At 49.9% G+C, this 27058-nt stretch overlaps 1 protein-coding gene across 3 annotated transcripts in view; it reads left to right on the top strand.

Annotated features, from left to right (window-relative positions):
• Positions 1 to 27058, top strand: part of INTS3 (integrator complex subunit 3) — a 92228-nt gene that overhangs the window by 32598 nt on the left and 32572 nt on the right. For 2 of the 3 annotated variants that reach the window (XM_083477013.1, XM_083477015.1), the window contains 10 exons: positions 3330 to 3474; positions 5130 to 5259; positions 7715 to 7812; positions 9370 to 9561; positions 16094 to 16181; positions 17608 to 17687; positions 19534 to 19625; positions 20671 to 20777; positions 22096 to 22218; positions 24093 to 24222. In XM_083477013.1, the coding sequence (XP_083333139.1) occupies positions 3330 to 3474; positions 5130 to 5259; positions 7715 to 7812; positions 9370 to 9561; positions 16094 to 16181; positions 17608 to 17687; positions 19534 to 19625; positions 20671 to 20777; positions 22096 to 22218; positions 24093 to 24222 (1185 nt within the window). The remainder of the gene's footprint in view (positions 1 to 3329; positions 3475 to 5129; positions 5260 to 7714; positions 7813 to 9369; positions 9562 to 16093; positions 16182 to 17607; positions 17688 to 19533; positions 19626 to 20670; positions 20778 to 22095; positions 22219 to 24092; positions 24223 to 27058) is intronic. The other variant, XM_083477014.1, reaches the window with a different exon arrangement.

The following is a 27058-nucleotide window of genomic DNA, read 5'->3' as shown; positions in this document are numbered from 1 at the left end:
TTTTGCCTTTCAAGGGTTGGGCTCAGCCGTGTCTGACCTTGTCCAGTGTGGACTCTGAAGTTTGTTTTCACGCTACCGAGCCTTGCCAGGGCTGATCAGTCCTGACTTACCCTGTGACCAAGATGAAGAGAGCCCCGAAGCAGCCCTGCATAGAGACCGCACAATTAATAGGGCATGGCTTTCTGCTGGGCCTTATTGCCAGGAGCGAGGAATATTTATTGCCTTGGTACGAACCCGGCCACCTTCTCCAGACACCCTCTGCAACACGTTTGAGTCACCGAGGCTGATCTGACTTTGTTTACACCGAGTCTCGGTTGCCCACGCCGTTCCTTTTCTTCAGCCCCTTTTTCTTTGCACGGATGCATCCCGAGTGTACCTGTCATAATATTTCAATGCGCGGTTCCCTCACTTAGGATGGCATGTGTAGTAGCTGCAATGTCTCTTTGAAATTGCTTATTGCTGTGGTGAACAATCAAGTTGTTAAAGCGTTTTACTTCGCGGGGGACGGACGGACACATAAAGAGTTTTTCAAGTGTGTTTATTTCCCTTTGGCAAGGAACAGTTTGATTCCAGCTGCGTTGCCCCACAGTGCCATCTAGTGCGCTCTTCGGAGAGCAAGCACGTTTTCCGTGGCTGGAAGAGCCAGGGGGCTGTAAATCATTGCTTTCTGCCTGCTGGTTCTTTCCTAGACAGTCTTTACCTAGTAGTTCGTCTTGTTTGTCTTCTGCAATGCCTTACCTGACACAGATTCCTGACAACCCTCATCTTAGGCTTAACACACACAGGGTCAAGTTTCTAGCCCACTTGAAGGCTTCCCTCTCCTTCCTTGGTCTTTGAGTGTGATGTTCCATGCCAAAAGAAGTCCAAATTCTGTGCTCAGAGGAACTTTGCACTTGCAACAGTCTCTCCTGCCTCCCATTTGTTGGGCACATTTGGAATTTATGTTGGCAAGGAGGAAAGAGGAATGGGCTGTAGCAAAACTCTGGGCAAGATTGTGTTTTTTGGCCTGTGACTGCCTAGTGGCATCTCGCATACAGAGTTGGGCACCCCGAGTGGTCCAGCAGTTAAGCAAGTGCTTAGCCCTTACGATGGTAGAGTTGGTGGACTTTCGGTCTGACCGAACAGGAGTCTTCTTATCCCCTTACGAGAGAAGTTTTGAAGATTTAGCAGGAAGACCTGTGGCTTCCAAAGGGCTGCTGCCAGTCAGAGTGGACAATACTGGGTTCAGTAGGAACATACGATTCTGCTGTTTGTCTCCAAGGCGAAATACGGGGAGCCGTACAGATGGCTGGGATGCCATCTTCATTGCTCTTGAAAGATAATTGGACAAATCCATGGAGGGGGCTGAGACTGTCAGTGGTTGCTGGCCACAATGGCTGTGTTCTCCACTGTTGGAGGAAATATGCCTCTGAACACTAGTTGCTGGGAATCACAAGGGGGTGTGGCCTGAGGAAAGGGGGTGTGGCTAAGGAGGGCGTGAAGCAAGGCCAGCCAGGGGTGTGGCTTGGGGAGAGTTGCTGCATTTGCACCCCTCACCTGAGAGCCTGGGATTCCCCAGCCCTGCCTTAAAGAACGTCACCTTCCCAGTTTCTCCTGCGGCTTGTACTGGGCTGTGGGTGATTGATAGGGGCAGAGCCTGGGACATTCCAAGGAGGGGAAGGCTACTCCTCAAAAGCTGAATGCCCCCCACATGGGGGGCTTTGTGCCACAGCAGAAAAGGCCCTACCCAAAGTCCCAGGCCCTCACTGGCCGTGTTGCTCAGGAGTTAACGACGAACGAGGAAACAGGCCCATTGCCCCAGGGGCACTGTTTCTCAAACTTGGGTCCACAGCTGTTGTTGGACTACTACTCCCATCATCCATAGCTAGCAGGACCCAGTGGTCAGGGATGATGGGAGTTGTAGTCCAACAACAGCCGGGGACCCAAGTTTGAGAAGCACTGACTGCTCTAGGGGATGGTTCCTGGCCTGGGAATTTCGAGGATTGAGGAGAAAACTCATCTGAGGTCAGCAGAATGGAAAGCGAGGTTTTAATTAAGCAGCATAGTTCGGTTTTTTTAATGTGAAACCAAAACCCCTCCCGCTTTGGCTGCTTTAATTGGGAGCAGAAGGTGTAGTTGCTCAAGCATCCGGATCAGGGGGTGAGCCAAGCCCACCACGTCGCGCGTTGGCCCTTTCCGGCACTCGGTGGCGTAACGAGCCCCGATCTGCCTCTGGAGCACCCTTAAACCTTTCCTCTGTGTCACCTGCCAGATCAATTACTCCCGAGCTCAGGCTGGAGGGCAGCGCCATGCACAGACCCCCTGACATCGGCTGCCCCCTCCTTTGCCACTCCTGCCCTTTCGCTGCTGCTGCTGCTGCTGCTGTTGTGCTGCACATCCAGTTAATGGACCGGAAGCCCTTTTGCCCCGCAAAGACCTTCTTCTTTGAGATCTTTTACAAAGCATAACTAAAACAGATCTCTGCTTAGTAGCTGCGCTAGGGTCAGGATGGGGTGGGGGGGGCGGGATGATCTGACCATGTTGTTGTTGTTGTTTAGTTGTTTAGTCGTCTCCAACTCTTTGTGACCCCCCTGGACCCCTGCCTCCCGCAGTTTGGTCAGACTCATGCCTCCCGCAGTTTGGTCAGACTCATGTTTGTAGCTTTGAGAACACTGTCCAACCATCTCGTCCTCTGTCGTCTCCTTCTCCATCTTTCCCAGCATCAGGGTCTTCTCTTCTCATGAGGTGGCCAAAGTACTGGAGCCTCAGCTTCAGGATCTGTTCTTCCAGTGAGCACTCAGGGCTGATTTCCTTCAGAATGGAGAGGTTGGATCTTCTTGCAGATCTGACCATGGAGGGCATCAAAGCCTCCCCTCTCCCTCCACCCCCCAGTCTGAAATCTTAATTCAGGCTTCCTCCCAGGTTCCCAAGATTTGCTATCTTCAGCAACCAAATACCCGTTGCTGGAAACTGCAGGAGGGGGAAAAGGCTCTTGTGATCGGATCCTGCTTGCGGGTTTTCTGCAGGCATTCGCTTGGCCTCCGTCAAAACAGGACGCTGGGCAAAATGATCCAGCAGAGCTCTTTTTATATTAGTTGTGAACAGAACCTCCATGTCCTAAGGCAGTCTACCTCTCAATGCTCGATGCTGGAGACAAACAACAGGGGAGGGCTCTTGCCTGGGGGCCTTCCTGGGAGAATCTGACGGGCCGCTGTGAGACCAGGGTGCCAGGCCTGATCCCGCGGGGCCACTTGTACATGTTCTCAACGCCCACACTGGTTCTGAGCAGTCGGAAGGGCTGGGGTTTGCGCCGGGTTGTGGCGTGGAACTAAATGCTCCCTTCTTTGCAGGGAGTGGGTTCTGAAAAGCGCCATGCTGATTGCCATGTCTGTGTACACCTACCTCCGCCTGATCGTCGACCACCATGGCTCGCCTCCCCTGCACGCCCTGAGGCAGAAGGAGGTGGAATTCTGCATCTCCCTGCTCCGCGACCGGGTAAGGGAATCTGGGAAGTGTTTAGCTGCCTGGAGGCGTGTGGGCGGGTGCCATCTCGGAGGAAGGCACTTGAGGGACAAGTGACAGCCGCTTTCCAGACAGCCTCCTTTGTCGCTGCAGACACACTCGGCCCCCACTCTCCTTGTCTTCTCTGTAGGGGCCGACTTTGAAACAACGCAGCCCATTGTGACTCCCGCCCGGATGAGCTTCTCTCTTCGCGTTTTTGTGCCTTGCTGCTTGTTCCTCTTAAGGAGCTTGAAAGCCCAACCAATCAGGGACCACACATTAAAATGCACTTAACAGAAGAGTGAAGGGACGTGGGTGGCGCTGTGGGTTAAACCACAGAGCCTAGGAATTGCCGATCAGAAGGTCGGCGGTTCGAATCCCCGCAACGGGGCGAGCTCCCGTTGCTTGATCCCTGCTCCTGCCAACCTAGCAGTTCGAAAGCACGTCAAAGTGCAAGTAGATAAATAAGTACCGCTCTGGCAGGAAGGTAAACGGTGTTTCCGTGTGCTGCTCTGGTTCGCCAGAAGCGGCTTAGTCATACTGGCCACATGACCTGGAAGCTGTACGCCGGTTCCCTCGGCCAATAAAGCGAGATGATCACCGCAACCCCAGAGTCGGCCATGACTGGACCTAATGGTCAGGGGTCCCTTTACCTTTACCTAACAGAAGAGTGAAGCTGGGCTGGGGAGAATTGCAACCCTTCAAATCTTGCGGGCCTTCAACACCAAGCAGCCCCGGCCATCATAGCCAATGGTCAGGGGTGATGGGATTTGGAGTCGTGCGACATCTGAAGGACCACAGGTTCCCCGTCCTAGTCCAAACCCCTGCCCGCAGCGACACAGGCGACCCAGTACAACAAGATCCCCATTGAGCTCTGGTTCTAGCAACATCTGGAGGGGCCGCAGGTTGTCCACCCTTGTTTTTACAACCCTTGCAGGAAAGTCAAGTGGGGAGGCATAGTTTCATGCTTTACTGTAGAGTTGTGGGGCAGCTGCAGTAAAGGCCCTGCAGTCGGGGAGAGTAAGTTATGCTTAAACATTGCCAGAAGCATAGCCAGGAATCTGATCTGACTCTCCAGCGCTGCTAGCAATAGTAGAAGTGTTCATGATTGCACCCCTGTTGCTGTTGGCCATTGAATGCAATTGCACCCCTATTGATGGCGGCCCGTGAATGTGATCGCACCCCTGTTGCTGGCAGCCATGGATCCCGATCACCGTTTGCGATGGTGTTGACGGCCAGAGTTAGAAAAGACTCAGCCTTGGCCACCGAGCTTTGAGAAGTCCACCTTTTGAGTCTCCCTCCCAGGTCGTGATCGAGGGTCAGGCTCAGAATTTATAGCGCTGCCTGTTTGTTTGTACAACAGCAACCATTTCTTTTTTTAAAATTTATTTTATCTTTTTAATGCGGCAGCCGACCTTGCTTGTCACCCTGCCTCTTCGAAACCTGCTATCTTCAAAGGGGGGCGAGACCATCTGCCCGAGGAAAGGCCTTTTCAGCCGACGGGTGGGATGAATCATCCTTTTTTTGGGCTTTGCCAGGGTTTTAGGAACTGAACGTTCCCCAAAGCGCACACTCTGTCCGTATCCCTGTGCCTGAGAACAATAATGACTCTCCCCCCCCTTCTCCTCCCTCTTCCTCCCTGCCCCAAGTTTATGGATTGCCTTATGATTGGCCGAGACCTGGTGAGACTCCTGCAGAACGTTGCTAGGATACCCGAGTTTGAACAGCTCTGGAAGGACATTATCCACAACCCACAGGTGCTGAGCCCCCAGTTCACAGGTAGGTGATGAAGTTCCGGAACATTATGGACTAGCTCCTTCCAGAGGCTGAGTGCTTTTTTAAAATTTTCCTGTTATTTGTCAACAGTGAGTTGAATCCAATGTCAGTCCTGCTCATGGTAGTCCCTTTGAAATAGATGAGCATGACTAGCTCAGATCCGGTGGGTCTACTCTTGAGTAGAACGTAGTTGGATCCAACCTGGTGTATCTGTGCCTCCCCATAACCAAAGTTCTCTGCTGCCCACTGTGCCTTGTTCTGGAAAAGGAGCCCCTACTAGTTTTGAGGGGTTATCAAATTTATGTATTTGTTTCACAAAATTTATGTACCACTTGATGGGGGGACGGACGACGACCCTCAAAGAGGTTTTGAAAAAGATTAAGGAGGAAGTGACGCGGGTGGCATGTAGGTTAAACCACAGAGCCTAGGACTTGCCGATCAGAAGGTCGGTGGTTCGAATCCCCGCGACAGGGTGAGCTCCCGTTGCTCGGTCCCTGCTCCTGCCAACCTAGCAGTTCAAAAGCACATTGAAGTACAAGTAAATAAATAGCTACTACTCTGGTGGGAAGGTAAACAGCATTTCCATGCGCTGCTCTGGTTCGCCAGAAGGGGATTAGTCATGCTGGCCACATGACCCGGAAGCTGTATGCCAGCTCCCTCAGCCAATAAAGCGAGATGAGCGCCGCAACCCCAGAGTTGTCCACGACTGGACCTAACGGTCAGGGGTCCCTTTACCTTTAAGGAGGAAGAAGCTGACAGGCAGTGCCACCCCCTGGAGAATCACAGAAATGTAGAGTTGGAAGGGAACCAAAATGTCATCTGGTCCAACCCCCCCTCACCCCCCCCAATGCAGAAATCAACAGCTGAAGGATCCCTGCCTCCAGGATGGGAGCTGGCAGTGAGGCCTAGTGGGTTGGCCTCAACTGGGCAGGGGACATACAGCTTTTTGGTCTGGCAGATCAGAGTTCGGTGCATCTTTGCTGCTCTTCGAAGAGAAGATTCCTCCACCCGAGAGAGAAGGCAATTTAGGCTGCTCCTCCCTTCCGCCTCCTGTGGCTGCAGAGAACTTCTTAATCAGCGCCCCAAGGGCCATCAGTTACCTCTAGCAACCATCCGCCCCTGGCTGCCTTTCGGCCTGATTCCAGGCAAATTAAGATGCAAAGCCCTTAACAGCACTCTCTGAATTGCGCCTCTGGGGGCTTCTTCGAAGGACCATATTCAAGACATTCTAGAAGGGGTTGACCCGTGGGAGATCTCATGCCGCGTTCCTCCCGACGGGTAGTTTTTGTTTCTTTCCCCACAGGGGAAGCGTTTTAACTAAGCAAGTTTTTTAAAGGGGAGGCGGCCATCCTTAATCCAAGGAGCTCCTTCCCACATGGCCCTCTGTCGACAAGTGGAATGGTTTCAATACCGCCGGTTCAGCTTTGAAGCACGCAGAACTTTCCCCTGCTCTTGACAGCCCTCCCGAAGGGATGGCAGGCCCACAACAAGTCTTGAATGAAACGCGGCGCTCCCTTGGACCGGGAGAACTGGGTTTGCAGATTTTGACCCTAACATGTCGGCTCGGCTCAACTCCCACTGTTTATGTATTGAGCTGGGTGGGAAAGGGAGGCAAGCGAAAGACCCTTGTACAAAGGCGAGCGCCATGCATAAAACGATGCACACTAAGGAGAAAACGAATAGGGATAGATTTTTCTTCCTTCCCATCACTGGGATCCATTGGGGTCATCCAAGGAAACTGATGAAAGAGTCAGGATAGACGAAAGGAATAATAATAATAATAATAAAAATAAAATTTTTTATTTCTACCCCGCTCTCCCCAGCCAAGACCGGGCTCAGGGCGGCTAACAAGCAATAATAAAAACAAGTTGATTAAAATACAATTTAAAAAAAAACAAGATTAAAATACAACATTAAAACATTAGGATGCAGCCTCTTCACAGGAGGAGAAAGTAAAAAGAAAGAGGGGGAGGGAATCAAACTGATTCTAAGCCAAAGGCCAGGTGGAACAACTCTGTCTTACAGGAAAGCGTTGGCACAAAGTTAAACTGTGGAATTCGCAACTTTAAACCTGGTTTAGTGATGGCCACCGACTTTGATGTCTTTAAAAGACAAAGCTCATGGAGGATGAAGCGACCGACGGCTGCTAGCCGTGATGACTATCGTGGAACTGTTGGGGGCCTCTGAAGACCAGTAGCTGGGGATCCCATGTGGCTGGGCACTGTGGAAACAGGAGGCTGGCTGGATCAGCCTTTGGTCTGATCCTGCGGGGCTCTTCCTATGAGCTTATGACCTGTGTTCTGGGGCTGATCCTTGCTTGTAAAGATGCGTCCCTCGCTGTACGAGACGCCTGCTGATTTAGTAGCTTTTGTGGCTGGCAGTGTGCCGTAAATCTAATTTTCCTTTTCTTTCTCTCTCCCCCCACTTCCCACTCCCCTTCCTGCCTTCCCCAACGCAGGCGTTTTGCAACTCTTGCAGTCTCGGACTTCGCGCAAGTTCCTGGCTTGCCGCCTCACGCCCGACATGGAGACCAAGCTACTCTTCATGACCTCCCGGGTAACACCTTTTTTTGTTGCCGTTGGTTGAACTTTTGGGTATTCAAGCCTCCCGAACCAGTTTACAACAACCCATTATTATTAATATTTAACACTTACAGAGCAGGGGAAGATCTCAAAAGAGCACCGTAGCGCCCACGGGTGCCACTCTGTCAACCCCTGGCCTTATGTGGTTACCACGAATTCCGTCCCCTCTTATTTCCCTTCCCATCTTCACCCCAACTGAGTTCATGCAGCTTGATGCTTATAGGACAGCCACTACAGAGCAGTATAGCTCAGTTCTGGAGGACCTCCTTTGCAAACAGAGAGTCTCAGATTCAAATCCCTGGCATCTGTGGTTAAAAGGGGCTTAGGCAGCAGGCGAGGTGGAAGCCAGTCAGAGTAGACAAATAGTAGGCTAAATGGACTAATAATAGTAATAATAATAATAATTTATTATTTGTACCCCACCCATCTGGCTGGGTTTCCCCAGCCACTCTGGGTGGCTTCCACATAGACCAAAAATACACTAAAATGTCACACATTAAAAACTTCCCTGAACAGGGCTGCCTTAAGATGTCTTCTGAATGTCAGGTAGTTGTTTATCGCTTTGACATCTGATGGGAGGGCGTTCGATAGGGTGGGTGCCACTACCGAGAAGGCCCACTGCCTGGTTCCCTGTAGCTTTGCTTCTCACAGCGAGGGAACCACCAGAAGGCCCTTGGCACTGGACCTCAGCGTCCGGGCAGAACGATGGGGGTGGAGATGCTCCTTCAGGTATACAGGGCCGAGGCCGTTTAGGGCTTTAAAGGTCAACACCAACACTTTGTGCTTGGAAACGTACTGGGAGCCAATGTAGGTCTTTCAAGACCGGTGTTATGTGGTCTCAGCGGCCGCCCCCAGTCACCAGTCTAGCTGCCGCATTCTAGATTAGTTGTAGTTTCCGGGTCACCTTCAAAGGTAGCCCCACATAGAGCGCATTGCAGTAGTCCAAGCGGGAGATAACCAGAGCATGCACCACTCTGGCGAAGCAGTCCGCGGGCAGGTAGGGTCTCAGCCTGCGTACCAGATGGAGTTGGTAGACAGCCGCCCTGGACACAGATTTGACCTGCGCCTCCATGGACAGCTGTGAGTCCAAAATGACTCCCAGGCTGCACACCTGGACTAATGGTCTGAGTCAGTATATGGCAGCTTCCTAAAGGCTGCTAATCACCTGCTTCCCCATCTACAGACACCAAAGGCAGTTCTGCTGTCGCATTCACACCGACCAACCAAAAACGGTTGTTTCCAAGCACTACAGAGAATAAAGCAGGGCCGGACAGACACTGTTTTTCCATGGAATGGCTGCAAAATTCCATTTTCCAATAGGCTGTGTGCGGTTTTTTTTTAAAAAAAATCAGATTCATACTTTGTGAAAGTTTCTAGCCCTCATGGCTCGGAACCATTCATGGAATCGTGTGGGTTATGCCTGGTGAAAAACCAGGAAATGTAGAAGGATGCCTGAATCAAAAGTTCAGGGGTTGATGGGCCCAATGGCATGGCACCTTCCGACCTCCCTCCCTCCCTCTCCTCCCTCCAGGTGCGCTTTGGCCAGCAGAAACGCTACCAAGACTGGTTCCAGCGGCAGTACCTCTCCACCCCGGACAGCCAGTCCCTGCGCTGCGACCTCATCCGCTACATCTGCGGGGTGGTCCACCCGTCCAACGAGGTGCTGAGCTCTGACATCCTCCCTCGCTGGGCCATCATTGGCTGGCTGCTCACCACCTGCACGGTAAGGCGGCTCACTGGGACAAGAGCGCAGGCAACTCCAGAGGGTTTCCTCCCAGGTTTTGCAGGCAGAGCTCTGTCGGACCGGAAGAGCTGCGTGTGGGTGTTTGTGAACATTCTGCATCACCCAGAGAGTACATGTCGGCTGCCTTGCTGCCCCAGCATCTTGTTCCCACAGGGGCCACCCAGGTAGGCCCAGTGGGAAACCCTCAAGCCACCAACCTAGACATCTCCAAAAGACGGTTAGACGAATTCGTGGAGGGAAGGGCTATTGATGACTATGGACTATGCTCTGCCTTCCACAGTTGGAGCCAACAGCTCTTCTGAATACCAGTTGCTGGAAACCAAAGGTGGAAAGAGCTGCTCTTAAGCTTGAATGTTGCTTGCATGTTTCCTATCGCGCCATTCGTTTGGCCACTGTGAGAACAGGGTGCTGGACTAGATGGGTCCTTTTGGGCCTGATCCTGCAAGGCTGGCTTCCCCCAGCCATTCTGGGATACTTCCAACACATATAAAAACAGAATAAAACCCCAGACATTAGAAACCTCCCGATACAGAGCTGCCTTCAGATGTCTTCTAAAAGTTGTGTACGTATTTATTTCCTGGACATCTGATGGGAGGGCGTTCCAAAGGGAGGGTGCCACTACCAAGAAGGCCCTCTGCCTGGTTCCCTGTAACCTCACTTCTCGCAGTGAGGGAACCGCCAGAAGGCCCTCAGAGCCTTCTGAACGGTGGGGGTGGAGACGCTCCTTCAGGTATACAGGGCCGAGGCCATTGATAGCCTTAACAATGGCAAGAATAGACCTAGCGCTACTCAGAGTAGACCCATTGAAATTAATGGACCTGCTTAGCTTAGGTCTATTAAATTTAATGGATCTGCTCTGATTAAAATGTGATTAGCTACAATCCAACACTGTTATTTTTTTCTAAAACAACATACATTACTCGGACACCAACCCCTCCTAGCTTTTCTTCAGAGTCTCATTCCTCAAGGCGCTCTGGCCGTGATGCCCCAGGAAACGTTTCTGGATCCTACTACTCGTTTCTGTAATCGCCCTGTTCTTTTAAAGTGAGGTTTGTGTCTGGGAAGCCAAGAACAACACCGTCGAGACCAGCTGCTGCAAAAAATAATTATAATGTGGTGATAATAATCTCAGCAATAATAGATTTCCAAGAAATTCAAGAGCGGGTATTTTTAGCTCTCCAAATCCAACCGGTGTTATTTATTTGCTTTAACGCAGCAGAGATGTCTAACCTGGGCCTAGCACCTTACAAGGGCTGCATTGATACCTGTGATGGCGTCCAGCTGCAAAGGCATCTCTGCCCTCACCTGAACGAGCCAGTTTCCATTCAGTGTACACTAGGAAAGCCTTCCTGGGTTAGACCAGAGGCCCATCTAGTCCAGTGTCCTGTTCTCACCGCAGCAAGCCAAGTGCCCAAATGCAGTATTTTCCAGTTAACTAAGTGCTGTGGAAGGGACGCAGGTGGCGCTGTGGGTTAAACCACAGAGCCTAGGACTTGCCGATCAGAAGGTCGGCGGTTCGAATCCCCGCGACAGGGTGAGATCCCGTTGCTCGGTCCCTCCTCCTGCCAACCTAGCAGTTTGAAAGCACGTCAAAGTGCAAGTAGATAAATAGGTACCACTCTGGCGGGAAGGTAAACGGCGTTTCCGTGCGCTGCTCTGGTTCGCCAGAAGCGGCTTAGTCATGCTGGCCACATGATCCGGAAGCTGTACGCCGGCTCCCTCGGCCAATAAAGCGAGATGAGCGCCGCAACCCCAGAGTCGGTCACGACTGGACCTAATGGTCAGGGGTCCCTTTACCTTTACCTAAGTGCTGTGGACTTTTTTAAACGTTGATATCTCTGCGGTAGTTTTCGTTACGTCGGCGGTACCGCCGTACCCTTCAACATTTCCCAGAGCAAATCCGGGACATGCGTCTTCTGCGCCTTGCTCCTGCACAAGTCATGTGACCCGCACGAGAGCACAGTGCATTTGGGGGCCCCACGATCTCATTTTTTTGCGAGTCCCCCAAAACAGGTTGTCCCAGACAGTTGATGGGTGTGTGTTGCCCCTGTGGTCTGCGGACCACCAATTTGAAACCACTGCCCTTAATGGGAAGCTCACCAGCGTGAGCTGAACGCAAGGATGCCTTTCCTTTTGGTGGTTTCCCGCAACCGGCATTAATGGCCACAGCACCGCCTCTGGCAGTGGAGGTAGAAGATAGCCATGATGGCCTGTAGCCATTGGCAGCGTTGCCCTCCATGAAGCCGTCCGAGTTGGTAGCCATCTCCGCCTCCTGCGGGTGGGGGGGGGAGAGACATGGCCATCACCTGGCTCTGCCGGTGGCAGATCTGTTGTCCTCCCTCCTCGTTCGCTCGCTCTCACACACGCACACATTAACATTCCCAGCCCCTCTGACTCTGCCGCTTAATTGCCACTGGCTTCCCAGCTAATTAAGGTCTGCAGCCTGGCTTGACTCTCCGACAACGCAGACCACATTTCATTTGCCTGATGGTTATTGGAAGGGACGGAGGCGAGGCAGCTAATGAACAAAGGGAATTAAAAGCTGGGGCTTTGGAACGGCCTCTCTAAACAAGTTTGGCAGGGTGCTGCTTCTAGGGGAGAGGCGAAGACCGCCCAGAGTGGCATAGCACAACCCAGTCAGATGGGCGGGGTACAAATAATAAAATTATTATTAAGGCTTTTTTCTGGAACCCCCCTTGCAAACCTTTAGGCCTTTAGGTTTCCTCGTTTCCTTAACGGGAGGCTAGATATCCCTAATAAACTGCCTCTCTCCCAGGGAAATCAGCGGCCGGGTTTCCTGCTATGTTTATGAGCAGGTTGCCATTTCTGAGGCTTTGAAATAGTGTTCCCCTCTTCCAAATCAAATCAAATTGGCTGCCGACTTTGGCTGCAGCCTCTTGACCTCGGCCACTCGCTCGAGTCACTCGATGACAATTTAGCCGCAGAAACCTCACGCTCTCCGCTCTTGCAGTCGTCCTGGTCGAGGACACCAGGCACACTGCCGCTCTGCTCTGGATTGCCATCGCAGGCCGTTTGAGCAGAGTGCACTTTTGGCATCCCCGCTGCAGGAGAGCTTGCCGATATTCCCATTTCGCAGATCTGGAACCCAAAGCCGAGAAGTCGCAGGCGCTAGTTTACGGCTGCCCAGCGTGCCTGGAGCCCAACAAGGATTTAAACGCCAGGCCCACGTTCCTTCGGAAGTCTTGTGGTCAAGCCACTGAGCTGGCTGGAAGGGGCTCCATGGCTCCATCTGTGGGGCATTGCATGACGTCAGAAGGCTCTTAACGATTGGGGACCAGAAAGCCACAAGGGTCGGTTAACCCCTCATGTCCCCAGCCGATCTCTGAGGTCGGGTCGTCGTTATTGGTCCCATACATGGCTCTGATCTGCTGTGTGTTTAGTATTATGGGCCCCCTTTGATGAAACTCTATTCTAGCTTAGGTCAGGCAGGTCCCCTCTCTCTGTTGAACATCTGACGCCTACCAAAGACTTTAAAATTCTTGGTACTGTGGTAAACCGCTTGGAAACAGTTGTGGTTAAGTGGTATATCAGTAGTTTAAATAAAAATAAATAGATTTAGTCACCAGGCAAAGATTCTTCTAGGTGATAGTTTTGAATCTTTCCAGCCCTTACAGTCCTCACTCCTGTCCAGGTTTTGGGGACGAGGCTGCCCTTGATTCCTGCCAGCTCTGGTTTTTGTGTTGAAACCAGCCCAGATCTTTTTCTTGGAAACAAAAGACTCGGTTATATGTGAATAGCCACCTTTCTCAGTGCCGTTCGGAGGTGTGTCTGTCCCCTCCTCCAACTCTTATTCCTTCCTGTGTTGTTTATTTTACTTCTTCTATTCAGGCGCTTCCCCCCATCCATCGATCCTCTGAGCGGCTTAACAAAACTTCAATAAAACGTATGAGAAATAAATAAATTAGAACAATACCATCCGTAGAAATAACCACATTTTTAAAAAATGAAAAATTGACAGCACAATGCAGGGTCCAGGGTCTGTCTGAGATCATGTGAACATGTGTGTGTGTGATGTCATGATGCCTGACACGATGACATCATCAGACATCGCCTAATGCATTCCCGTGAGCATTGAGTCAGACTCGGCGACACAGTGTCCTTGCCGAGGGCTTTTTAAATAAGTAAACCTCTTTCCCAACATTGCCGGAAAGGAGAGGGGCGTGTTTTGACACCACTCATGAAAACTATTAAGTCCTTTGAACATTTTTTACTTTCACAAACTCTGAAGGTGACTCCGGTGTGGTTTCCCGAGGCGCAGGCTCTGCCGTCTTGGTGGCTTTCCTCAAGGCAACTGGGGCTTAGCCCAGCTGGCAATTGGAGAAGGGTGAATAAGCGGCTGTGCATCCTTATTATGCAGCAGCGTCGCCTACCCTGAAACAGAAGCAAGCCCTGTGGGATGTCTGCGAATATCGTCCCTGCCTCTCCAATAACTAACCGTAAAGTTGGCAAAAATGTACAAAAATCCATCTACGTTATGCTGGAAATGTAAGGATAGCAAAACAACAACAACAGACCTATGGTTATGTGAAACATACTCAATAAACACACAAGACGTAACCGGCTGTACTTTTGAATAAATAAGGTATCCTTTTCATTGTATCAATTGTAGATATTGGACTCTATGAACAGACAGGTGGAATAGACACTTATACATGTATGGACCTTATGCATGAACTGACTAGAGAATGAACTGATCCATTGGGTCTGCTGCTTTTTTCGTTGAACTTTATGAGACTTCCGTTGAAATCTACAATTGATACAATGAATAGTATACCTTATTTATTCAAAAGTACAGCCGGTTACGTCTTGTGTGTTTATTGGAAATGTAAGGATATGTGGTGGTCGTGTAAAGGGCTTCTGGGAAATGATATATAATGAACTGAAAAAACCCGTTTAAGATAACGTTTACAGTGGTACCTCGGGTTAAGTACTTAATTCGTTCTGGAGGTCCGTTCTTAACCTGAAATGGTTCTTAACCTGAAGCACCACTTTAGCTAATGGGGCCTCCTGCTGCCGCCGCGCCGCTGGAGCCCGATTTCTGTTCTTATCCTGAAGCAAGGTTCTTAACCTGAAGCACTATTTCTGGGTTAGCGGAGTGTGTAACCTGAAGCGTATGTAACCTGAAGCGTATGTAACCTGAGGTACCACTGTATTAAAAAAAACCAGAAGCCTTTTTACTAGGTGTCAGGGAACTGACATTGGAGCGAGAGGCGAAGGGGAGGCTCCCAGATGATGCTGGCGAAGGACCCAGCAGCAGGGGGAGAAACAGCTCAGTAGAGGGGGAAGCCAATCAGCGCAACACCGGGGATAAAGGGAGGCAGACGGGGGAAGTGGAGAGAGGGCTCAGGGACTCTTCACTGGACATCAGTGGGGAGAGCCCAGGTCCTCCGCTACCCACACCTTCCCTGCGCAGAAGACTCCCGCGCAGTGAGAGGAGGAGGAGACTGGGTGTCAAACAACTTTTATGTTGGAAGAGGTTCAAGAAACGCCCACTGACGGATTCTGCCAGTGACTGAGGCAGCCACGATGAGAAGGGGCTGTGCAGTCAGAAAGGTTTAACAAGGCAAATTAACCGAGAAAGGCACCAGCTTACGCACGAGTAACTCATACCCATTACACTAGGTTTAACAGGAGAAGAAATCCCAAGAGACCTAAAAAGACTGTGTATGTGACAACAGCTGCAAGAATCTTAGCCCAGATGTGGAAGGAGGAGAAGGTCCCAACCAAAGGGAGAGTAGATTACCAAAATGACGGACTATGCCGAAATGGCAAAGATGACAAAAAATGTAATCAAGAATGGGAAAATATTGTAGAATACCTTAAAAGCCACTGTAGTTACTTAGAAACATTAGCAGGATTGATATAACATTTCTGAAGTAAAATGATCTAAAGTAGTAAATAAGGAGATGAAATAGAATGGATAAATATATTTACAGTGGTACCTTGGTTTACGAACTTAATCCCTTCCGGAAATCCGTTCTTAAACCAAAGCGTTCTTCAACCAAGCTGTGCTTTCCCATAGTAGCGGGGGAACCCAATTTACAAATGGAACACGCCGAACATGTTCTGCTTCCAAGGCAAAGTTCACAAACCAAAACACCTACTTCTGGGTTTGCGGCGTTCTTAATCCAAGTTGTTCATAAACTAAGCTGTTCTTAAACTAAGGTACCACTGTATATGCAAGAAAAGAGGGTAAAATATGGAAACCAGGGGGGGGGGACAGGGGGAAGCGCAAGGGGTTTGTATAATCCCAGTCCTGTATATACGAAAAATGTTTGGAGTGTATGGAAATAATGTGAATATAAAAAACTGAAAGGGGGAACAAAAGAACTAACCGCCTAGCTCTGCAGCCTCTCTTGGCTGGCCATAAGGGGGAATTTGATCTCTGGGACCCAGGATTGCTCCCTCAGGCCCGCTACACTGTGCAGCTGATCTGGCAGGTTCAGGTGTCGCAGTTGTCTTCATAGTCTCTCTTTTCCACCCCTTCCAGTCCAACGTAGCTGCATCCAACGCCAAGCTGGCCTTGTTCTACGACTGGCTTTTCTTCAACCCCGAGAAGGACAGCATCATGAACATCGGTACGGAGAAGCCCCTTCCTTCCTCCCTCCCTTCCTTCCTTCCTTGGGGCTGGCTGCGTCCCTTCTCCTGTCTCACACAACTAGGTTCCTGCCTCTTTCCAGCCCAATCTAGAACGGAAAGGTTGCTTCAAGTGGCGTCCAAGGGATGCGTAGCAAATGTTTTCACCTTCTCTAAATTATCAATATCACCATCATCATTAAAAACAGCTATTTTTTATTATTATTATTTTATTATTAGGTATCTGTCTCTTTTTTCCGCAGGAAGCCACCCAAAACAGCTTAAAAAGCCAAACTCGACCCCCATCCCATCTGCACTGTGCATTTCAAACACGGTGGTACCATGTTAAAACCATGACTCCCTCCCCCTGCAAAGAATCCTGGGAATTGTAGTTTAAGGGTGCTGAGTATTGGTAGCAGACATGCGCCCCGTTCCCCTACAGTTCCCAGAGTTGCCTGGGAAGAGGGTTTGATTGTTAAGCCGCTCTGGGAATTGTAGCTCCGGGAAGGGCATATACCATAATTTTCTGTGTATAAGACGAAAATACAGTAGTGCCTCGCAAGACGAAATTAATCCGTTCCGCGAGTCTCTTCGTCTAGCGGTTTTTTCGTCTTGCGAAGCAAGCCCATTGACAGATTAGCGCTATTAGCGGTTTAGCGGCTATTAAAGGCTTAGCGGCTATTAAAGGATTAGCGGCTAAAAGGCTATTAGCGGCTTAGCGGCTTAGGAAAAGGGGGGGGTAGCGGGAAAAAATCGGAACACTCGCAAGACGTTTTCGTCTTGCAAAGCAAGCCCATAGGGAAAATCGTCTTGCGAAGCAGCTCAAAAACGGAAAACCCTTTCGTCTAGCGGGTTTTCCGTCTTGCGAGGCATTCGTCTTGCGGGGCACCACTGTAATGTTCAAAAATTGAGGTTGTCTTATACATGGATAGTTCAGAGTGGGGACGGGTGATTGGTTGTTGCTGCGAGTAGGAGATTGTCAGTGGTGGATTTTCTTGTGATTGGCGGCTGCGATTGGCGGCTGCTGGCGGCGAGCGGGCAGACGATTTTTGGCTTCTGCTACATGTGCTAGTGGCAGTATTGGGCAGGCGGGTGAGTGATCTCCCCCCCCCCCCCAAAAAAAGTTCAATAACTCTGGGCAATCTCCCCACATTTCCTTAATTTTGAGTCCCCCCCCCCAATATAGGGGGCGTCTTATACGGGGTAGGGGGGGCGTCTTATACACGGAAAAGTATGGTACTTGCTTATCTAGTTCACTATTTTCATTCCATGTTGAAACTGATTATGTCTACCCTGTGCCCTAAATATTGACGTGAGCAAAACCGCCGGCCCTTGGTGCTTCTAATACAGGCAGCGTTGTTCAGAAAAGAATTAAGCCTTTATATTTGACTCCTCGAATGTAACGCCGGCTGTTCTTTTCCTTTGCAGAGCCTGCCATCTTGGTCATGCACCATTCCATGAAACCTCACCCGGCCATCACTGCCACTCTGCTGGACTTCATGTGTCGGGTAAGCCACCCCAGCCCAGGGCATCTGACGGTAGTCAAGGCGATGTGTGGTCCACCCTTGGCCCCATTTCAAAGTCAGATCCCTAGTAAAGCGGTGACCTCCCAATTGGACTACATTTCCCATCAGCCCCAGCCCGCATGGCGACTGGTCAGGGCTGATGGGGGTTGTAGTCCAGCAACACCTGGCAGACCATGGGTCCCCCATTAAAGCACCCACAGAGACATCCAGTGCATCTCCGTTATATATTTTCTCTTTTGCCGATGATGTTTTTCTTTTATCCTATCCTAATATTTGTTCATCCCGGACACTGAGGTCCAGCTCCCAGGGCCTTCTGGCGGTTCCCTCACTGCAATAAGCGAAGTTACAGGGAACCAGACAGAGGGCCTTCTCGGTAGTGGCGCCCTCCCTGCGGAATGCCCTCCCACTAGATGTCAAGGAGATAAATAACTATACGACTTTGAGAAGACATCTGAAGGCAGCCAGATGGGTGGCATATAAATTTCTTGTTGTTGGTATTCCGTCCATCTGACTGGGTTGCCCCAGCCACTCTGGGCAACTTCCAACAGAATATAAAAAGTGCAGCAAAACATCAGACATTAAAAGCTTCCCAATACAGGGCTGCCTTCAGATGTCTTCTAAAAGTCAGATAGTTTATTTCCTTGACATCTGATGGGAGGGCGTTCTGCAGGGCGGGTGCCACTACCGAGAAGGCACTCTGCCTTGTTGCCTGTACCTTTGCTTCTCTCAGTGAGGGAACTGCTAGAAGGCCCTCAGAGCTGGACCTCAGTGTCCAGGCTGAACAATGGGTGTGGAGACGCTCCTTCAGGTATACAGGGCCGTTGAGGACTTTAAAAGTCAGCACCAACACTCTGAATTGCACTCAGAAACGTACTGGTAGCCAATGTAGGCCTTTCAGGACCCATGTTACATGGTCCCAGCGGTCACTGCCAGTCACCAGTTTTTGGCCTTTGAGATTTGTGTTGCCTTTGTGACACCACTTCTGTCCTCCATGGTTCTATATGCAATCTTTGCCTTGCTTAATTGTTTTAATAATAATAATAATAATAATAATAATAATAATAATAATAATAATAATTTATTTATTTATACATACATACATACATACCCCGCCCATCTGGCTGGGTTTCCCCAGCCAGTCTGAGTGGCTTTCAACAGAATATTAAAATGCAATCTATTAAACATTAAAAGCTTCCCTAAACAGGGCTGCCTTCAGATGTCTTCCAAAAGTCTGGCAGTTGTTTTTCTCGTTGACATCTGGTGGGAGAGGGTTCCACAGGGCGGGCGCCACCACCGAGAAGGCCCTCTGCCTGGTTCCCTGTAACTTGGCTTCTCACAGCGAGGGAACCGCCTGAAGCCCCGTGGCGCTGGACCTCAGCGTCCGGACAGAACGATGGGGGTGGAGACGCTCCTTCAGGTATACAGGACCGAGGCCGTTTAGGGCTTTAAAGGTCAGCACCAACACTTTGAATTGTGCTCGGAAACATACTGGGAGCCAGTGTAGGTCTTTCAAGACCGGTGTTATGTAGTCTCGGTGGCCGCTCCCAGTCACCAGTCTAGCCAATCAATGACTGATAGCCATGATAGCTGTGCTCTGCCTCTGTGGTCAGAGGGAGTGATGCTTTTGAAATAGCAGCAGCTGGAAATCCAAGGAGAGAGGTGCTCTTGTTCTCAGGTCCTGCGTGACGGTCTCTCATCTGGTTGGCCATCGTGAGAACAGGATGCTGGACTACTTGGGCCCCTGGCCTGGGTTCTTCATACGTTCTCTATTGGGGAGCTTGTAAAAAATCTCCTAAATAAAATGAAATTTCTCTCTCCTTCTTTTCAGATCATTCCTAATTTTTACCCCGCGTTGGAGGCCCATGTGCGGCAAGGAGTCTTCAACTCCCTCACCCACATCGTGGAGAAGCGAGTCCTGGCGTAAGGAGATGGCCAATTTCCCGAGCTATTGAGTCCCCAACCTCCCCGCCAGTCCTCAAGCCACCAGTTCCCTCCAGAGGCGGACTGCCTCTGTCAGCAAGGAACCTTAGGTTTCCAATGGGCCAGGGTTCCAACTGCTCCCTGCCTAATTTAATTAGCCCCTGTGGATAGCTCAGCTGGCAGAGCGTGAGATTCCTAATCTTGGGGGCCGTGTGTTTGAGCCCCACGTTGGGCAAAATATTCCTGAGTCATAGCGGATTGGACTTGATGACCCCTGTGGTCCCTTTCGGTTCCATAATTCTAATGTTTTACTGTGTTTATTTCTGGCAGGGTGGATTTGATTTCAGTCAAACCGATTTAAATCACTAGTCAGTAAGACTTGATTTAAATCATTATTTTTTTTACCGAAAGACATTCCTGCTGGTGTAATCTTAATATTTACAACCAGATGAAGGTTTCCTTTTTCCAGAGTAGTTTCTACAGTTCTATCAAAAATTACTGATTTGGTTATACTATTAGAAATACATAGATAATTATGAAATTATTGTGAGGTTTAATAAGTTAACTGTTTATATTTGGACCACTTTCTGCTGTACTTCATAGGAAGGAGGAAGACAATCATTTCCTTAATAACAATTTAAACAATTTATTTAACTAAAACAATAACATTATAGTATATGTATCCATGTTTGTTAACTGATGTGGTTAAACTTTTTTTTAAAAAAAACGCAACTTAGACGAAGTTTCAGCACACATGAAAAACAAATCCTTATTTCCTGATGAATAGCCTCTGGGCTATAATGTAACTTAAATAGAAAACTATCTTTAGAAAGATTTTTTTCCCTCCAAAAGCATTTTATTTTAAATATCCAATTTAAATTAAAAAAAATTATTTAAATAAAATCTGATTTTTTGGTTTAAAAAAAAATCGTTGATTTTTCTCCACCCTGATTCCTGCGCTCCTTTGGGTGGAGAGGTGGGATATGAATGTAATAAATAAAGCATTGCCTGTTTCTTCACCACCATCACCCTCCGCTTTTTGCAGGCACCTGGCTCCTCTTTTTGACAACCCAAAGCTGGATAAAGAACTCCGGGCCATGCTGAGAGAGAAATTTCCAGAGTTCTGCAGTTCCCCTTCGCCTCCCGTCGAAGGTAGAATCGAGGCAGATGGGTGGAGGGGGTTGGATTATACGACACCTTCAGGGCTGCCTCAGCATAGCCTATCAGCACCCTAAAGAATTACTAAAAAAGGCGGTCCGTCAGGGATGCAGAGCCCGACTGCCAACAGCCGGCATGCCCAGTGTCTGGGGGATGATGGGAGTTGTAGTCCAGCAACATCCGGTAGGCGTTGAGTTCCCCGGCCAATCAGGGATCACGTATTAGATGTCGTGGCTGAAAGTTCCGGGCAGGAGCTATACAGCTCTATTGAAGCAAAACCATGTTGCACTAACCCAGGGGTCAGTGAACTTTTTCAGCAGGGGGCCGGTCCACTGTCCCTCAGACCTTGTGGGGGGCCGGACCATATTTTGAAGGGGGGGAAAATGAACGAATTCCTATGCCCCACAAATAACCCAGAGATGCATTTTAAATAAAAGGACACATTCTACTCATGTAAAAACACGCTGATTCCTGGACCGCCTGTGGGCTGGATTTGGAAGGCGATTGGGCCGGATCCGGCCCTCGGGCCTTAGTTTGCCTACCCATGCACTAACCCATAGTCTGTTTTAAAACTGTGGCTTAGCTATCAACATCTCTCCCACCTTACTTGTGGTCTTGTGAGCCCAGAGCAGTAGCCCAGGATTAGGCCAAGAACAAACCTCAGTTTATTTCTGGCTTACAGCTTCCTTATTTGGCCGACCACGTTCTGGATTCACACGACAATACGAGCCATTTAATGCTGGGTCGTGCTGCTTACAACACCCATGGGTGCAAGGGAAAGCCGTCCAGGGATGTCCCGATTCCTGGTGAAGGGTGAAGCCTTCCAAACAGCTGAGAGTTGGGGGGCAGCTTAAGGACAGAACAAATAGATCCATGGCACCTGTTCTAGGTTCCCTGTTTCATTTGATGCACAATCTTGGAGGGCTGCTGCCAGCCTGAGTAGACAGCACTGGACTAGGTGGAGCAGTGATGTGGCTCAGGATTGGGCAAGTGCCTCTGAAGATTGCATTGAAGTCGGGGCTGGGGAAGGGCAGCTTTCCATAGGAGAAGCTGACTTATACCGGGTCTGGCCTTTGGTCCATTCTAGCTCATACTGTCTACACTGACCGGCAGCAGCTCTCCGGGAATTTGGGCGGGATAATTCCTAGTCCTTCCTGGAGATGCCGGGTATTGAACCCGGGACCTTCTGTGTGCAAAGCAGACGCTCTACCACTAAACCAAAGCCTTGCAGCGTGGAACAGGACAAAACAGCTTCTGGGAAGCCAGCATTCCTTGCCCCGCTGCCAGCCACTTCTCTTTCTGTTCCTCCTAGCAGTGAAAATTGAGGAGCCGGTTTCCATGGAGATGGACAATCACATGTCCGACAAAGATGACAGTTGCTACGACAACGCAGAGGCCGCCTTCAGCGACGACGAAGAGGACTTGAACAGCAAAGGTGAGGGAGTTTTCCGCAAAAGTTGCTGTGCGTCCCCACAACTTTCTTGCTCCCCGGGACACAGTTGTGTGGTCCATGTGGAAAGGTTCTTGTAGACGCAACAGCGCTGTGAGAGGAGAACCCACCATGCTCACACACAGTCTTGTTTTTCAAGGAGTCTGTTTCCAGCCAACTGTGGCCCTGGGCAAACACAATAACAACAGCAACAGTGGTTTCTGCAAACTATTGTTGTTGTTGCTTAGTCGTTTAGTTGTGTCCAACTCTTCGTGGACCAGAACACGCCAGGCACTCCTGTCTTCCACCGCCTCCCGCAGTTTGGTCAGACTCATGTTTGTAGCTTCGAGAACACTGTCCAACCATCTCGTCCTCTGTCATTCCCTTCTCCTTGTGCCCTCCATCTTTCCCAACATCAGGGTCTTTTCCAGGGAGTCTTCTCTTCTCATGAGGTGGCCAAAGTATTGGAGCCTCAGCTTCAGGATCTGTCCTTCCAGTGAGCACTCAGGGCTGATTTCCTTCAGAATGGATAGGTTTGATCTTCTTGCAGTCCATGGGACTCTCAAGAGTCTCCTCCAGCACCATAATTCAAAAGCATCAATTCTTCAGCGATCAGCCTTCTTTATGGTCCAGCTCTCACTTCCATAGATCACTGCTGGGAAAACCATAGCTTGAACTATACGGACCTTTGTTGGTAAGGTGATGTCTCTGCTTTTTAAGATGCTGTCTAGGTTTGTCATTGCTTTTCTCCAAAGAAGCAGGCGTCTTTTAATTTCGTGACTGTTGTCACCATCTGCAGTGATCATGGAGACCAAGAAAGTAAAATCTCTCACTGCCTCAATTTCTTCCCCTTCTATTTGCCAGGAGGTGATGGGACCAGTGGCCATGATCTTCGTTTTTTTTTTATGTTGAGCTTCAGACCATATTTTGTGCTCTCCTCTTTCACCCTCATTAAAAGGTTCTTTAATTCCTCCTCACTTTCTGCCATCAAGGTTGTGTCATCTGCATATCTGAGGTTGTTGATATTTCTTCCGGCAGTCTTAATTCCGGCTAGGGATTCATCCAGCCCAGCCTTTCGCATGATGAATTCTGCATATAAGTTAAATAAGCAGAGAGACAATATACAGCAAACTATAGTTCGGGTCTTATCCTAAATATTGAGTGAATCCCTGGTTTAAGATTCCAAACCACGCCTGTTCCCCAGCAGGCATGTTTAGGGCAGAGAGAGAGGGGAAAAGAAGCCTTATCTCAACCATGGTTTGCTCGGCGCAACACTCAACCATGGTTAACACAAACCAGGGCGTAGGCCAAAGCCACGTGAGAGCATGGCTTTCGTCCACCCCTTAACCGTGGTTTAGGTGTTCAGAAAGAAACACATAACCATGGCTAAAGAGGACAAACCTGGTTGTGTGGTTTGCTCACTCATATTTTGTGCTGGCTTGCTTGGTGACTCTTGTCTACGGTTTCTGAGAGGTCTTTCATGCCTTTCAAGTCCGGCCCCACATATGTGGGGAGGGGTTGTTGTACCAGCAAGAGCTGAAGACCAAGATCTAAGCCCAAAACATTGAGAATGCCTGGCTTCCTTTTGAATGTGTTCTCTTGCTACCCACTGACAGAATGAGGGCATTCCATGTTTGGGGTTCGACTCCTTGGATATGCAGGGAGGCAGGATACTTGCGTCAGAAGAGTCTGGCTGTGGGATCAGGCCAAACACTTACCTGGTCCAGCATCCTGTTGCCATGGGGCCAACCTCTGGGAATCCCGCAAGCAAATCTCCTTGCGGAATCCGCCTTTCTGATGAAGCGAGGCTTAACATTTCTCATGTGCATTTCTGTGGCTTCGTCTCTGAACCCGGCTTGGTGTTCCTCCCTCCCTCGCAGGGAAAAAGCGGGAGTTCCGGTTCCACCCGATCAAAGAGGCCATCGTAGAAGAGCCGGTGGACATCACCCCTTTCCTGGACCAGTTGGACGAGACCCTCAAGGACAAAGTCCTCGTGCTGCAGAAGGGGAGGTCAGTACAGAGGCTGTGGGTCTGAGGACCATGTGGTTACGTAAGGCAGACACACAAAAACAGAAGACGAGTCTGCTGGATCCGGCCAGCAGCCCATCCAGCCCAGCACCCTGCTCTCGATGTCGCTGACCAGATCTCTCAATGGGAAGCCCAACTGCGTTTCCCAGTGACTGGTATCTCTGTGACCCTGTCCCCATGCAGCTGGTCTTCAACTCCCAGCAGCCAGCAGAGGCTGCGGTCAGAGGTGATGAAGGATGTTGAGGTTCCCTTTCCCAGGCTATCGCTGAAGCCAGGAGAGCGAGAGGGATCGGTGCGCACCAATCCCTCTCGCTCTCCTGGCTTCAGGAATAGCTGCGCAGCCTGCATTCGCTCCATAAGACGCACACACATGTCCCCTTACTTTTTAGGAGGGGGAAAGTGCGTCTTATAGAGCGAAAAATACGGTATTTTGAGAGCGTGTGACTTGCCCGAGTGAGCATTTGGTGACAAAACATGATTTTTTGAACCCTAAACTGCAGTGCCTCTCTGGCCCTCCCTGTTCCTTTTGACGCTTATTGCCCTCCCTACATAGGAAGAGCACCAAACACCCCCCCCAAAGCTTCATTCTTTCCTGCCTTCTCCAGCCAGGCCTCCTGGGTGCCATTTCTAGCCTTGATGTGACTTCCCAGTCACCAGTGATGGAATCACAGAATTGTAGAGTTGGAAGGGACCCTGAGGGTCATCTAGAATCATAGAATCATAGAATCATAGAATCATAGAGTTGGAAGAGACCACAAGGGCCATCGAGTCCAACCCCCTGCCAAGCAGGAAACACCATCAGAGCATTCCTGACATATGGTTGTCAAGCCTCTGCTTAAAGACCTCCAAAGTAGGAGACTCCACCACACTCCTTGGCAGCAAATTCCACTGTCGAACAGCTCTTACTGTCAGGAAGTTCTTCCTAATGTTTAGGTGGAATCTTCTTTCTTGTAGTTTGGATCCATTGCTCCGTGTCCGCTTCTCTGGAGCAGCAGAAAACAACCTTTCTCCCTCCTCTATGTGACATCCTTTTATATATTTGAACATGGCTATCATATCACCCCTTAACCTCCTCTTCTCCAGGCTAAACATGCCCAGCTCCCTTAGCCGTTCCTCATAAGGCATCGTTTCCAGGCCTTTGACCATTTTGGTTGCCCTCCTCTGGACACGTTCCAGTTTGTCAGTGTCCTTCTTGAATTGTGGTGCCCAGAACTGGACACAGTACTCCAGGTGTGGTCTGACCAGAGCAGAATACAGTGGCACTATTACTTCCCTTGATCTAGATGCTATACTCCTATTGATGCAGCCCAGAATTGCATTGGCTTTTTTAGCTGCCGCGTCACACTGTTGGCTCATGTCAAGTTTGTGGTCAACCAAGACTCCTAGATCCTTTTCACATGTACAATTTCATCTAGTCCAACCCCCCTGCAGTGCAGGAATCTCAGCTAAAGCATCCCTGACAGATGGCCACCCAACCTCTGCTTTAAAACCTCCAAGGAAGGAGAGTCCGCAAGCTCCAGAGGGCGACCATTCCACTGTCAAACAGCTTATTGTCAGTCCTGGGCGTGTTTTACTGCTGTTTGTTTCTGTGACTCCCATAGCATCAGTCAGCGTTAAAGGCAGGCTCTCCGTGTCAGCCCTTTCCTCCCCTGCCCTCGCGACAACCCTGCGGTGTTGGCTGCTTGGGGAAGCAGCTTTCCGAAGACCACCAAGGCAGGCTGTGTGTGTGTGTGTGTGTGTGTGTGTGTGTGTGTGTGTGTAATTGTCTCAGCCACGTTTCCCTTCCTTCTCCCCACAAGACCTGGGACCTCCCAGCTTTCCCCTTCCCGGAGTGCCATTCGTAGCTATTGCTCAAGAAGGATGAGTTCAGAATCAGTCCGCCCTCTCCTTGGAATTGGGCGGCTCACAGCTGGGATTTTGGAGCAGGAGGCCTTTGGCCCTGCACTCACCATTAATTTTGCATGTCATGACTAAGTGCATTTAATAGGTTTGTTTTCCGCAGAGTCTGCAGGATGCATATTTGTGTTTTTTTGGTTTTTTCCCCCTTCCTTTATGGCTGGGTGGGAGGAAGGAGACCCGTGGCTAAGGGGCGGGGCGGGGGGGCGGGGAGAGACTTGGCTGCTTGCAGGGAGACGTTGGGCCAGATCCCTGCCATTTGCCAATCTCTCCATGCTGCTGCGTGCTTCCCGTAGAGATAATTTCACTCCTCAGAATTTTTGGGATAGCAAAACTCCCCCGCCCCTCTGGGATCTCTGGTTCGAGAGACCCGTTGCTTGACTGCTGGTCTTGATTAGCGTCAGACCCATTGCAAATGACGAGGCTTCAAGGGAAGACAGAGAGGTCCCATGGATTCCAGTGCGTCTGCTTTTAATCCTGGCTCCCACCAGTTGCATTTACGCCCTTGCTTTTTAGCCCAAACTGGTTGCAATTAAAATCCACATTAAGGTACAATATAATTAGTCCTCTGTTTGTCTCTGTGTGGCAGGTGGGACAGTTTCGCCTGGCCCCTGGCACTGCTGGTGATGCAGTCTATCTTCGAGGCTTTCGGCTTTCGTATTAAAAAATAAATTATAAGTGTTGCCTCCTTTATGGCTGCACAGAGGAGCTTTTAAAGTGTGTGGGCAACTTCCTGCATATGAGATCACCTTGCTCACGCCCTCTTGAGGCTACCCTTACAGGCGCAATTGCTGGAAACTTTACTGTTTAATGCTTCCTCCGAGGAAATATGCCTGGCAACATCATTACAGGGCTTTGGGTGCCTGGCTCAGGCATTCCTGTTTCCCCCTGGCATTTGGCCCTTCTTGCTGGATCGTAGCTT

The sequence above is a fragment of the Podarcis liolepis genome (assembly GCF_965112155.1).
Source record: "Podarcis liolepis genome assembly, chromosome: 15".
In the NCBI taxonomy this organism is placed as follows: domain Eukaryota; kingdom Metazoa; phylum Chordata; class Lepidosauria; order Squamata; family Lacertidae; genus Podarcis; species Podarcis liolepis.
This window is presented reverse-complemented; position numbering and strand designations above follow the sequence as displayed.